The sequence below is a fragment of the Vidua chalybeata genome, chromosome 4, assembly GCF_026979565.1.
Source record: "Vidua chalybeata isolate OUT-0048 chromosome 4, bVidCha1 merged haplotype, whole genome shotgun sequence".
NCBI classification, from domain to species: domain Eukaryota; kingdom Metazoa; phylum Chordata; class Aves; order Passeriformes; family Viduidae; genus Vidua; species Vidua chalybeata.
In genome coordinates, this window is record NC_071533.1 from 60,333,783 (window position 1) to 60,349,239 (window position 15,457).

Here is a 15,457-nt window from a genome sequence, read left to right on the forward strand (position 1 = left end):
GCATACTTCTGCTGCTAGTTAGAACTGGTAGCATTTGTTTGAAGCCCATGGTGATGGTTTGGTTTTAAAATCACTAAATGGGAGGTAATCCCAATTGAAATGGGAATAATTCTGATCTTTAGTGTGCTTACTCATCCCAAGTATTTAATTTGTAGTTGTAGTTAAGAATGGAAGAGATAATTCTTCAAGATTCAGTTCTGAAGAGAGATTCCTCACATCTTGGGTTCTGAATTCATAAGAAAAAGAGAACAACTCATACTGTCTCCACGTGTTTGCGTAAAATCTTCTTCACGTGGGTTCCCAACCTCCCATTAACATAGCACCAGGACTCATTTTGATCTGCAAGAACAATGCTTTCAGAGCCACTGCCCTGAGGAGCCGAGAGCAAAGAGGATTATTCGCTTCCTCTGGCATGTTTGGAATTACAGAGACCTTTGCATGGATAAGACTGATGGATGTCTCACTGAGGATTTTGTTGTTAACTTAATTTAAAGAATTTTCCTTCACCTGGGGATCACTCTGATAAATTTTATTGCAGGAGAAAACAGTTTGGTACACTGATATTTGACATTTTATTCCCATAGCAACTTCCCTCAGAGAGCCTTCCAGTTCAGTTATTAATGAGGTTATTTTCATAGAAACTCTGAGGGAGGTGAATATTCCCACTTTCCAGCTGAAAAAGATGCTTCATAGTCTATTATGTGAATCCTGATCTCACAGGGAAGTCTATTACAGTAAAGTGAAATTTAGATTTTCTATATTGTAGCAATACATTTTCTCAAGGAGTATCTTTTCTGCTGCTTATCCCTGTCAACCTATTTCTCCTTGCAATGATTTCAGAGATTGTTTTTGTCAGCTCATCCATAAGAGAACAACATGGTCAGTCAGAATCTCTCTTTTCTCAACAAAGGCTGCTACGTTTTTTCACTTAACAGAAGTCTTACATTTTATGCTGGAGCAGGTCCTGAAACTTTTCTCTTTAGTTTCAATGTCAATGTCTTTTGAAAGAGCTATGAAAAATATGGAGACTCTCAGAGGCTTCCCTTCTATTCCCTGGCTGTGATAAGGGCCAGTACATAAATCCAGCTGTTCCTTGATGACTTCTGATGTTCCCAGTGGTGCTACTAAGTTAACAGCTTTTCTGAACCAATCCTCTGTCCTGTCACAAAACAGGGCTGTTTTCATGGCAACAAAAGGGGATCTTTAATTGACATTTCCACTGATCTTAAAAATAATTCACTGACTTGTGGTTTTATAATAATAAAATTTTGTAAATTGCTGGTTATAATAGGATACATGGATGAGAAGTTCCAATTACTTTCCACTGAGCCAAATGAGTCAATGAAAAGAAACCTTTTTTGCTGGAAAATAGGTTACCTGAATGCTATTTGCTAACAGAACATAGAAGCAGCCAAAAGAGCTCTGTTATGATAAACTAACCCCTGGCTATATTGGAGATTTGACACTGCCTGAGCAAATCCTGCTCATTTCTGTGTGACAGTGAGGTCAGGGCTATGGACTCAACACAGTTTCACTGTTAGCCAATGCATCAAACCTTATTATAACCTAATAATTCCAGTTATTCATGTCACTTAGCTTCAGTACCAGTCTAAATAGAGAGAGAATCATGTTCTTTCATAGAATCATAGAATAGTGAGGCCATTTTCACATGGCCAGCCTCATGTGACCAGTCACACTGAATCCTGTGCCCAAGAAAAGAACATATCTACCACTCTGTGTGCTGCTTTCAACTACTAGCAAATCTTTTCTGACTTCAGGATTGTGTTAACCAGGCTCTGGTCATTTCCAGACATCAATATCAGTTATTGATGAGGATTGTTACCATATTTCAGTCCATCCAGAGGAACATCTGGCCTCTCATGACATTTTTCATAGCACTGAGTTATACACCAATATATAAAATCCTTGATCAGCTGCTACAGGCTTTTCACAACAATCTATTGCTATTTGCTCTTTGTTGGAAAAGAGTCATCGATTTAACACTCCAAATTCCTTTTGCTTTTCTGTTAAATCTAATAGTAAAAGCCTACGTATTTGAAGCCCAATTGTTTTGGGTTTTTGTAGCTCAATTGTTGGATGTTTAATGAGACATCATAAAAAAAAGATAATGAGATGTTGAAAAGGTCTGCTTTAAAATGATGCTGCTGAAGGATTACACTAAACTGACCCACACAATCAAGACCATCTGAGCTGACAGCCTATCATAAACATTCAAATTCTCATTCTCAGTCCATGGTATCACATTGTCAGACTCATCAGATCAGTCACCCTCCACCTCCACGGGCATGGAAGTAGTATTAAAAGAGTGTTATTTGTGGTTGCCCTGCAAAGGGTCAGCTCTGCACAGATCTCTCTTCTTAGTCACAGTCTGAATCTTTCCTACTTTGTGCCTTCACTATGTGCTAGTTCTACCCCTTTCTGAACTTGCCTTTCAATTGATGATATCCTGGGACAGGAGTTATTATAAATTTAATTGACTTTTTGCAGTGTTATCCTCCATTCATGCATGCCACTGTTGTATTTTGTCTCTTTTTCCTTTTAGGTTGTCTCAGCTGCTGCTGTTTTAAATCTTAAGTGTTTGTCAAGGGAGCTTCACGTTGGTAATTGCCTGTACCATTAGTCATCATCAGGATTTCAGAAGATCTTGTATTATCCCAAAAAAAAAGGACAACTAAGACATATAATTATCTGTGCTAATTTTTTTTTTTGCAGCTGACATCATCCGTGGTGACGTTAGATAGATAATCATTCTGTCCTGTTTTGTACTGCACTGCCAATGAGGACATGCTATGAATTTGGTCTTGATCCTTACTAGACTGTCCAGATGACTTTTTGCAATGATTACACATATTTCATGTTCCTTATGTCTTCTGCCAAGCTCTGATAGCAATATTAGACCTTCTTTTTTGTTGTTGTTTATTTATAAGAAACAAGTAAAAATTCATTAATTTTAATGATTAACTTTGCCTTCAAATAATAGTAATTGAACTTTATATTAGCTTAAATTTTTCTGACATAGGATATTTACTGTTATTCTTACCTATTTTCAGAAAGTTAATTGGTTGCCTTCCTGGAATTGCCATCAAAGTCAAAAGACATGCTTAGCAGATAGTTTTAAATTTGTCTTTATTGCCTGCGCTCACTTACATGTGAGGGAGAATGCAAATATTGGTGTCAGTGTATTTTAACATGGCAGGGATCAGAGTTTGATCTCTACTTTGTCATAAAGCAATTCCTGTTAAAGTAAAATACACAAATTCTGTACTAATAAGCACTTCCCTGTGGAGGTGACCATCTCATTTCACCACCCGTGCAACCAGACTTCTAACCAAAGCAGCATCACAGGTGTATCATAGGGTATCACAATCAGCTTTATCTGGTCTAAACACCCATACAGCCATCGAAAGGGATGTTCTTGTACTCACCTCTGTTCCTGCTCTCTGCAGTGTGCCAGACATGGTGTCTCTCTGATTACCTCATTTTCTTGTCAGTTTTTCAAAGAACAAGTTTTTTCCTGGATGACCACGTGCTGTCTTCATAACATCACATGAAAATGTTCATAAAGGGCTAAAATAGAGTCAGTGAGGTGGACTGTGAGAAATATTTGATGTGGTGTAGGGCCCAAAGCATGTATTTCTGATGTTTGTAAATAGAAATATTTTCTACTTCCTCTCATTATTAGGCTGTATGAAAATAGAAATCTTTCCTGTGAAAAGCCAAAAGCAAATTGAAGAGGAGACTTTCTTGAAATGTTCTAATTTCAGAAAAAAATATCAAAAATACACTCACTCTAAATGGACACAGACAGCAATAATAGTGAAACAGAACTCGTCATGAATCAATACTCAGAAATTTTTCATTTCAGCTGAGATCAGTGAAGACCTTTTGATTTTGTAGTTGCTTTTCTTCCTTCTCCAATAAAGAAGATGAAAAATGGAAACAAGGCACAAAGCAAAATGATGAGAAAGACTCCAAAACTAGGTAACTTTCTGTTTGCTTTCATTGGAGCTGAAATCACATCCTTACTCATGAGAACTGAACTTTCATATTGCTTTGTATCCTTCAGACTGAGATTATTTATTGATAAGAATAGTTTTTTCTCTCACCTCCTCCTGGATTTGCTCACACAAACCATCATAGGCAAGAACTGGCTTTTCAGTTACTCTATTTTTCCCCCCAGCCACCTGAGAGTACTGCTGTATGCCCCTGAAACAGAGTAACCTGTCTGAAGATGGAGGCAGCACACTAAAATCTCCAGTGAGGAATTGTTATGGTAAAAATTTGGACTACTTTTAAAGAGGCATAAAGATAAAAAAAAACCCGTTATTTTTTAATATAATGCTCCCAAGAGACACTGTGGGAGAGAGATGCAGCCACAAGAGCTTTTCTGCTCAGTACAACTAATCTTTGCCAGTAAACCCCTATTTGTGCTCAGTCCTTCAGAAAGAATAGCTAATTTCATCCTATCTGTGCTAAAATTCTTGTGGAGCAAAGCAGCAGCTAAACATCCCCACACCTTCCAAAGAACAAGAAACTTTTGTTTTTCCACAGGATAATGATAACAGCAACCCCTGGAATCACTGGTGCTTCTGGTGAAGCCTTTACTGGGCTACCACAGGGCAGCTTCTCAGTAGACTTTAGGCAAAACCTGATTATTGTGTTCTTCTGTCAGATGTCTTTTCTTGATTTTTGCTTTGGTGATAGACCTCCAGTTTCCCAGGCGAGGTCTGGAGATTGTGGGATGGCACCCAGGAGTTTCAGTTTAAACTTCCTTCAGAGAAAAGCTGTAACAATTTGCAGTTTGTTCTACTCACCCAAGGAGCAAACTTTGTTTTACAGGCTTCACGTAGCTGCCTGATACATTTTTCAAAATAGATGCATTTAATGGCAGTATCATTTTAATTTGGCTTATTGGCTTATTTAATAAGCAGCTCTGGAAAGAAATTTTCATTTGATGCTGTGTTCAAATAGATTCTTGTTTACCAAGGAGTCACAGTTTCCTTGTGAATGCAAAATCTCATCTTATCTTTTTTTTTTTTTTTTGCAGCTTTTATAGAATAGCATTAGAAATACAATTATGTTCTTTTACAGAATTAAAAAGGAAGAAGAGTTTTGAGAAACAGCCCTTAGATCTTTTTTACTTAGCAGCTTGGTTACTTTCAAATGCTAATTTTCTTTAGAATTTCAATCTTACTTCTGGTTGTGGCAACACATGCCTGTTCTGTAAAAGTGTAAATTATTAGCTGATTCACCAAATTCTTCTAGTCTGTTTTTATAGCATTTTGAAAAATGGTAGGCTGTTTTAGTTCTTTCCAGTATTCATTTTAACTAACACATTCAGAAAATTCCCCAGCCATTTAGGGAAAACCCCACTCATTTTAATGATGTGATGTGAGGTGGATTTCACTAATTACAGTGTAGGACCCCATGATGCTGGCACTGCTTTGGATGAACAAACCATGCATGGTCTAAATATTCTGTGAATGTCATCAAATGTGTAGCTAAATTGTATGTGAAGTACTGCCTTGTAGGAGGATTGACATAAGGAAATCAGAATGTCTGAAATGCATCACAGCAGATGTTCTTTAGCCCACTCTTTTATCTATGGTATCAGCTATCTATTTATTATATTTATTTATAGCTATTTATTTATATCAGCTATTTATTTATAAGAGAGGTATAAATAAAATTACATGGCTGGTTTTCCAACACCCTGGTACTGAGATTTTCTCCCCATTTTAATAAGGGAAAAGACTGCTTCCCCTATGTCTTGTTTGAAATGTTACATAGATGGAAGATAACAAGAACTCTGTCACCCTGTTTTTTTTTTTTTTTCTTTTGAAACTGACTTTTCCTCTGAAAACAATTTTAATGGATAATTGAACTTGTTGCCAAATTAAAATGCTGTTATTTTCCTAGACAAAAATTAAGCCTTATACTTGGGAAAAAAAGCTGGTTTTGAAAGTTTGAATGGAATTCAGACTTTTCAGATTTCCTTCTGGCGCAGTTCAAAGCTGGATTACATTTCTGTGGTGTGACACTTCTTCAAAGGTACTGGAATCTGATCCTTGTATCCCCTTGTGTAGACCCAGACCTTGTACCTGTTTACAAGTCCCACAGCCCAGCACGGGAGGGCCACCAGCTGAGGGGGAGCAAAGCACAGGCCATGCAGGTGCTGTGAGGACACCTCTGAAAGGGAAATGCAGTCCAGCCAAAGATCCCAGCAAAATACAGAAATGAACTGTTGAGAAAAAGCCACTTTGGATCAGTCAAGAGCTCTGAAATGAAAGTCTTTTGACAGCACAGAAATGTTTCACTTTGACTGAAGAAAGTGAAGTATGCAAACATGATCAGACTAAAATGCATTGTAAAGTTCAAAACAAAATTAGCTGAATTTTAAATAAAATTTGTTTTGCATACAAAGATCGTATATTGTATTTCCAATTGCAAATAAAATCTGAATAATTACAAAAACATATTAATAGAATTAGTTTATATTGAGACTAAAACACTCATTAATCATGAAGAATTGAGACATTGTAGTGCAATTTAAATACAAAGGCCCTAAATATGATCAGAAACATCATGCTTCATCATTAGTGAGATAAAACCACTCTGAAACTTCTTTTTGGTTATGTATCTCTATCTAACTAGTAAGTTTCCCAGTCAAATAATGTATAGCAATGTTCCATTTTACTCAGAAACCTGTGGAGCTGGGTAGAATTATGCTCTTCATTCACTTCAAAGGCATGCCTGGCTCTATCATTTTGTCAGCAGAAATTAATTTCTTCCTTAATTTAAGCAGAGTCTTTCTTCACTAATGCACTTACCATGAACAGAGAATGATGGAATGTGACTCCTTATGACTACTCAAACCATTTAATGACCCTTAATTTAATTTTTAGGCACTGTTCATGTTTGTCCTATCTGTGTCCATTCAAGCAGGAGATTTTATTATTAGTATTGAATATATATGACTGTGTATACTTGGTTACTCATCCTATTTGTTTTGTGTGGAAGGACAGCAACAATTTTAACAAGATCTGATATCTACTAAGATCTACTGAGGTTCTGTCAGCACAGCCTGTGACTCTCCCTGGAAAAGGCTGGAGCATCTGAAAAGTAGACAGACATAGAAAGAAAACTGCAGAGCTAGTTTGAAATCCAAATAGCAGTGCTATCCAATGAGTCTCAGGTCAAACCATACAGGCCAAATCTAGAAGGAAATTTGGCTTAGTTATTATTCTGTTTTCCTGATTCACAGAAACAGGAAGCATTAAACCACCCCAAAACAGACCTGCAAGACAGGAGCCAGACTTAAATAAAAATCTATTTTCTTGGCTAATGGCCACATCTTATATCCTTGTTTCTGTTTTCTCTTCAGATCAGTGAGAATGAATCTCAATGTGTTGAAAAGCTCATTGTGTTAAAAATATGGCTTTGCTGTACACCTCCTAATGCCTTAGTGCTCATGTCCTGGTTTTGGCTACTCCCAGGCAGTCCAAATAAATCAGTGGGACTCATCCAGGAAAGGAGAGTCCGAATTTAACTTATCAAGTTCTTCCAGAAAAGCCTCTACTTTATTTTTCATTCTACAAAGCACATGAATGCCTGTGCTTTGGCCACATTCAATTAGATATTTTCTCTAGGAGAAACAAAGTTCTTTCAGGTAATGGTTATTGAGTGTATTTGGACTAATCACACACACATACAATTAATATTCCTCAGCTGCAGTGAGAAAACAGATGTCAGCTCTACCTAGAATCCACCCAATATTCATATTGCCTCTTTAGTAATTTACACTTGAAAAAATGTTGTGCAACATAAGAATATTTTGAACAGTAAAACTGCAAGTGAAAGGGTAAAAATATTATATTCCTTTGTAAGATCATAAATCAAACACATAATACTTAATGGTGTGTTGCTGGTGTAACTTCTTTGGGTTTTTTTGGTTCAAATAAACATAGTATTTGTGAATAATGCAGCAGAGGTGAATGCATATACTTCATTGTTTTGACATATATCATTGTGTATATAGTGCTGATTAAAAAAAGAATAGGCATTTCCACTAAAACTATGCAGTGTTCTTGCAGTGTGGTTGTAAAAACACAAGTCTGTGGACGTGAATATTTTCTCCAAAGTATACTTTATCCTCAGGGAGCAGTGGAGAATGAAATAAGTATTTTATCTTTCACTAGAAAGTTTGACACCAAATATCTGTTCCATCAGGGCTTGTGCAGTTTGGAAGACATGCATGACAAGGTGTGGTGTGAAGTGGAAGCTGTGTTCTGTTCTCAGCTCTGCCTCAACCTGATGTGTGGGGGTTGAATCAATCTACTGATTTCTGTACCTCTGCTTCCACAGTGGTGTAGACTCCTCACACTTTAAAAATGGCTTTCACTCTTCATGGTGTTTTTATAAAGCACTATTACCTAAATTGGCTTTTACTACTCTCCCAATTACTTGTGTGTCTGAGCTCTAAGGTTCTTCCTATACCTAATTTTACAGCTGCCTGGAGATGTAATGCTTCATTTCTCTACAGATAATGGCAGACGATATTGGAGCACTCACCTAAGGTCACATGAGAAGACTGTGGCAGTAGAGATGCTCCTGTGTATAACTCAGTCACCAACAACAGCATCATCCTTCTAGATGCTACTGGAGTTTTTGAGTACACTAATATATTTGACCAACTATCTAAAATGGTTAGGAACACATTTTTTTTGCTCATCCTGGCAAGCAGGATGAAAACTTTAATTCAGTTGTGAATCCCGTTGCCATCATCTGGCTCTTACTTGTTCAAGATCAAGCTACTGGAAAATGCTCTACATGGGGCTAATTTGAAAATATCTAATATTCTAATCCAAGTAAGCGTACTTGCACTAAAAGCTCTTAATAAAGAGTTGAATCTGTGCAATGAAAGGTTTATTTGAGTATGACTAAACGGAAAGAAACAAAATAAAGTATTGATATGTATATATACAGCACATTGCTGAAATTAACAGGCATCCATTGCTCTAATACTGTTACATGAAATAGGTGTCATAAATGCTGATCTATTTTGTCTCTTAGTTAGCAAAATATCTGATTTATTCCATATTCCTTCTTAGTTTTGAATTAATGGCGACGTTTTAAGGGATGAAGGTAGGAGACAAGGGAGGGGAAATTATAATACTTGATTTTTCCAAACTGATGGAAATCAAAGAAACTGGAAATAAACTTTCTCATAGTGTTGTTAATAAGTTTCATTCTGTGGTTTTACTTGCATGAAAAATTACCTGAAGACAATACAAAGAAATTTTATTTTCTGAAAATAGTTCATATTCTTATACTCAAATTCCAAGACAATGTGTAAGACCTCCAAAGTATGATGTGGTAATAAAATGAAAGAAGTGCTCAAAGAGTTAGAAAATATTTTTTCTCTGTAAAAAAAAGTATTCTCTTGAGAACTGAAGTATTTTCTCTTGAGTAAAGAAAGCTATTTTCAAAAGAATAATAGTTGTATTACTGACACTGAAGAAAATATCCTTCTGCCAGCCATACCATTTTCTCAGTGGGGTTTTGCACTAGAAAAACATCATTAGCTACAACACCAGGCACCACAAGAACAAGACATGCCATGTTTTGGAGGACAAGAATCTAATAGTCCTGATGTTCTCCCTTGCACAGAAGAAATGGCAGTGTTTGAACTTGATGATATTTTCAACATTGGAAAATGACAGAGGTCATGATGAGCTGTAATTCTTCTTAGAGTAAATGGTGATATTTTGGCATTGGATTTTCACCAGAAAAGACCAAAAAAAGCACTTACAGAATGTGAAAAAAAAAAATTTGAGATGAACAAAATTAGCTCAAAATTTTGAGAGTGTGAGATTAAAAACATCTGAGGAAAACACCTGGGGTGTATGGCTAATGTAGTTCCAAGGTGGCAGTGAACTTAGCTCAACCCTCCACTGTTATCAGGGAGGTGCTGCTTTGTTCTAGATGGGACTGTTGCTTGAAGCACCTTAGTTTTACTCAGTGAATTTGGTATTAGTCTCAGCTGCAAGGTAGCCCACTTTTTATTCTGTCCTGATATCCCAAAGGAGGAACTTCCTCAGTTTGTGAATCTGCAATGTTGGGAGTATGTTTGAATGATCAAAAGAGGCTGAATTGTCTCACTTTAGTGAATTATCCCTTTCCAGAGAACCACAGTGGCTGCAAGCCTTGCTCATTTTAGATACAGACTCTGGCATGTTTGCATATTTCCTCAGCCATTTAAAATTGGCTTTATTTTCTCTTGCAAAAAATGCATTACAATCATTGTACCTTAATTTAAATAAGACATATGGGACTGTTAGCTATAGAAAAAAAAAAGTTTTTTTTCTTAATAAAGATATGAAAATGCAACATCTCACTTCCTATTCAAGTTAAACATAGAAATTAAGAAAATTTGATCAATTGTTGTGGCTATGATTTTTAACCATTTATTTAGTTTACTAGTGATCCATCTTCAACTCCATGGTCTAGTGCCTCATTTAATAATTTTATTCTTACGGAAGTCCAAGTACAGAGAAATAGAAGTTATATGGACAATAAAAATGCCCTTAACATAGCTACAAATAAATGCTTAATCTTAGTTTTACAAAAACAAAATCATTCTTCAAACAGATGTATTTCAAAACATGTCAGATTTCAGAATATAATACAGTTGAGTATTACTGAAATGTGACTTGACTCAAATTGAGATAATTACAGACTGTTTCAACAATTTCTCACTTGTTTTGGCAACTGGACTCAGCTGAATGACTGCAAGGTAGAGAACATATTCAAAATAAACTTTTCTTAAGGAACGTGCATGTTAAATCTTTAGCAAAATAAGCAGAAACATGAGAAAGTTTGCAAACAGAGAAGTGACACAAAAACCAACAGCATGCTGTGATTCAGCGTGCTGAATTTTTGGATTATTTTTTACTATCAAAGAAATTAATGAGATTGACACGTTGTTTAGGATATTTTTTATACTGTGTTGAATTCCTACCTAAATTAAGGGTCATCTTAGACAGCCCAGTCATGCACTTGGGAGGGATGACTGGTGGGAACAAGATTTAGGTGGATGTAAGTTTATGTGGAAGGGAGTTTTGCTAAACTGACTATCTTGTTCATCAGACCAGTACTGGCCAGCAAGAACTACAAGAACTACTACTGGTAAGATCTCTCAGCAGAGAGCCCAGCTGCCGGTTGCTGACAGACAATCCTGCTCCTCAGACATCTGGGCATCTTACAGGATTCAGCTCAAAATTTTTTCCCAATTTTCAGTTTCCAAGCAGGTTATAAATCCTTTCCGAGGTTATGCATTTTTCTTTCAGTATCCAAATTCTAAAGCTGCTATATTCACCATCTTTGTTTCCTGTAGAACAGAGTCTGCTGCTCTCAGCTCTGTCAGCTCTGGGCTTGATTTGTCTCCAGCAATTACCAGGAAGGTGGTTGCTATGCTGCACTAATGAAAGGAGCAACCATGTTTCCTTGAAGGCAGTATAAGCAAGCATAAATAAACAAACTCTTTGTGGTGTTAATAGTGTAAATGAGATATTATTGCAACAGAGAAAGTAAGGTATTAACCCTTGTTAGAGACATGATAGCTATCAACCTTTCAACTTGCTATGCAAAGCTTAGCTTGAGATGGATAACTTTTTGGGCAAGTATTTAAAGTATTGTGAGTTTTATAGAATTTTCTCCTTCATCTTGATGTGAGTCACATTTTTGTTGTATTTGTTCTTGTTACCACATTTTTGGGTGGACATGGCCCAGGTTGCCCAGAGAGGCTGCGGCTGCCCCATCCCTGGAGCGCTCAAGGCCAGGTTGGATGGGGCTTTGAGAAACTGGTCTAGGGAAAAGTGCCCCTGCCCATGGCAGGGGGGGTGGAACAAGATAATCTTTAAGGTCCCTTCCAACCAAACCATTGTATGACTCTATGATTTTTCTAGTGATGGTCTGTCTCCACAATTTTGCTTGTTACTCTTACATCAATGACAGGTGGATAGATGAAAGTCCATGACCAAAGCCAGGAACATAAGAAAGTTTAATTAAAAAAAAAATCCTGTTATGTTACACAGAATTTTGTCATCTCTGGTTCACTGCATTTAACTCTAAGTGTGATTTTTTCTGAGAAGTGACTGGAAAAACTGTATCACACATTGTCCTGTTTGTATTTCAGTGACTTTGCATCAATTTTGTTCAGGATGTTGGAATTTTTTTAAAACCACCAGGTATACCAATGAAGATTTGGTCACGCTGTGTTTAAACTCATGTAACACCAATAAAAATGGCGTTTCTGAGAAATGAAATCTCATTCACCCTCCCAGCAAAGCACTTCAGTGTCTAGAGCAGGCTGTGCTGTCAAATTTTCCGGAAGTGCAAGTAAATCCATTCTACTGCCAACCTAAAATACAATCTCTCAAAACAAACTTATGCTAAAACTATGAAATAGTCTTGCAATATTAGCATTATGTATTGCATTAAGGTGGAAAAGTTTGGAAAGGCTGATCATACTACCTCATCATGGGACAAGCTTCCATCACTGTAACAAAATATGGGAATTATCCTGAAGAGTGACTACTAATCAAATGTTATATACATATCTGTAGGTAGAGGGTGTTACTTGAATTATTCTGCGTCCTTTTAATAGATTTCAATATTTCTGGAAAATGCTGAGCAGCTTTTGCTAATGGTTGCATAATGCTAACTTTTGTCTTGTTACTTGGTTAGGGCAGAGATATATTTCTTTTTGGAGATACTGGGCACTGAACACATTGGTCCAAGATGAATTGATGAACAAAATGAATGCAGGATATTTTAAAGCAAACTTATTCTTTGCTAGCTATTAAGTATATTTGGTGTTTTAAGAGGAAAAATGGAATACCGCATTGTAAAAAGACATTAGTTGGACACACTGTAATTTCTTTTCTTATCTGATTTCTGATTCTGACTTAGCACACTACAAACTATTTTCCTTTTCTTCTCTCCTTTATTTTGCAGTTAACTTTGACCACTTTCAAATATTGCGGGCTATTGGGAAAGGGAGTTTTGGAAAGGTAAGGATCAACCTATTTTTAGCAGTTAAATGTCTAATAGGGAATACCTTTTTGTTTTTCTGGCTTGATTATGGTAGGTTTTGTAGCCTTTTCCTTCTTAAGGACATCTGGCCACCAGTATGAATTGTCTCTTCATGAAATTATTTCTATTATAATCTATTCACTAAAATTAATTGAGCAAAAGTTATTATAATAATTAATTATCCAAAATGGAGATTAGCAGAATTTAGAAATCTGTCCTGGAAACAAAAAGATAGGAGCAGACTACTTCTTTAGACAGTCCACCAAAGTGATCTTGTTCTTAAATCTCTGAGCTCATTTGTGTCTTTAAAATAATTGCAGTATTTTAAAGGCACTTTGCATAGAATAAATCCTCTTGGGACTGTGTAAACTGACAAACAATATAATTATGATCATTGAGTAAATGTTTGTTCAACAGGATTTTTCTGAAACAGAGAAGATTAATAGTTTGTTTACGCTTGAGTAGACAACCTTTCTTTCCTATTAATAGTGATTATAACAAGGTTTTAAATTTATAATACAAAGCCACATAGCCAAATATAATGCAAATACAAAGCCACAAAGTCAGAGAAAATAATATTTTAAAAATATTAGAAACCATTTCTAACATACAGAAATATATCTGAAGGTGAAATATAACTGATACTTGATCAGTGACTGATGAAACAACTGTCTAGATCTTGATTTCAATGAGTCCTGAGTACATGCCAGCTCAGTGCTGGTGAGGCACTTCTGTAACCATGCATTAAGAACACACAAAGGATTTTGCTGTTTCTTGGCCTCCATGCAGAACAATGACTTTAATTTTAGAGAGGCCAGAAATACTTCTTGCAGAACAGCATGGTCCTCATGGCACAGTCCTTGTTCAATTCAGACAGCAGAAACTGTCTTTGAGATCAATAGGACTATATCCTGCTTGGGCAAAAAGGTACTTAAACACCCCTTAAAATCAGGGCAGCAGAGATCTGTGATTGTTTATTATCACAATACAGAGGTGGAATACCATGTCAAACTAAATAAAGGTCCAAGAATGCAAGTTATGTACAGGAAAAAAAGTTAAAGACATATCCAAATCATGTTGACCCTCACAAAGGAATAGCTACTTAGATCAGAGTTCAACATTTTTGGTTTCAAATTGCCTATTTTTGAATTCACTTGGCAAATTTTTAATATAGAAATAAAACTTGTTTCATCAGAATTTCTAACCTGCCCTCTTCCAATATACTAGTAACTGGAATCTGCTAAGCATAACTAGCATAAAGATCTTCCACAAACAAACAAACAAACAAACAAGCAAGCAAAAAGTTTCCTGGTATTTATGAAGACCAAGGCATAAGCAGAGAGCTGCCTTCACCTACTTGGCAAAGCAAGATCACTGAAGCCAGAAAGGCTCCTTTTAGAGCAGTGCCCTGCGCCTCGCTTGGGTACCACTGATCCCTGCCCTGTCTGTGCCTCTTTGGGAGGGCAGCAGACAACACACCAGGTCTGTGCCAGTGCCTGTCTGCCCAGATAATGCCCCAGGAGGTCTGCATGTGCCCAGGATTGTGGGAACTGCTCCATGAGTGGCTACACACATTCTGCCACAGCTTGCCCGTCACTTGACTTGAGCAAAAGAACAGCCAACTTACACAGAAGCTGTGGCTGTGATGGTCCCAGCAGGCTCAGACCTCACCTCCTTTATCTGTCCCTTAACAAGGTGCAACCTGAGCTCTCAAAGGACACCTTTGAAGTGAGCCTGTTTGTTTCCAGAAAAAAAGAGCATGCTTGTGGTTTCTCTTCTCTCCACTGCTCAAAACTGCTGTGGTGTATCTTTTTCTGAAAAACATGCAACAGTGTCTAGGAGAAAGCACCTGCTCTTAAGGTGTCCCTAAGAAGAACTGGCTACAGAGGCAGCAGCTGAAAGCAAGTGACCACTTCTCAGAAATGACAAGAACTTGAGATACAAAGTATTTGATACCAAATGGCCTAGGAGTTCCTGTGACAGCAAATGTTGTGACTGTGAATTGAAAATGCCAAAGGCGAAGGCAGGGAGCTGATTTCTGAAGCCAGCTGGGGGCACAGATCCCGGTGGAGGAGCTGAGGTGCTGAACATCACCTTGAGCTCTGTGCACGAGAGCGAGCTGAGCAGCACAGGGGCTCTGCAGCAATATCCTGCAGAGGCCTACGGTTGCTGTGGCAACCAAAGTAATTTAAGAAATATTGAGAGAGAGAGAGACAGAGATATTGTACCAAGAGCAATAAAATAAAAAAATAGAGCATGTCTTAAAACATCCTGTTGCTCTCAGAAAACAGAAAAGGCCACAGAGGAGCCATCAAGGAAGCAGGCAGTTTAAGAAAGCGTG

At 37.1% G+C, this 15,457-nt stretch overlaps 1 protein-coding gene across 3 annotated transcripts in view; it reads left to right on the forward strand.

The window, feature by feature from the left end:
- The window catches only part of STK32B (serine/threonine kinase 32B), a 160,131-nt gene that overhangs the window by 17,097 nt on the left and 127,577 nt on the right, over positions 1 to 15,457 (forward strand). For all 3 annotated transcript variants that reach the window (XM_053941695.1, XM_053941694.1, XM_053941693.1), the window contains exon 2: positions 13,039 to 13,094. Coding sequence is in view for 1 of the 3 variants with exons in the window: in XM_053941693.1 (XP_053797668.1) it covers positions 13,039 to 13,094 (56 nt within the window). In the remaining 2 variants the exon portion in view is untranslated. The remainder of the gene's footprint in view (positions 1 to 13,038; positions 13,095 to 15,457) is intronic.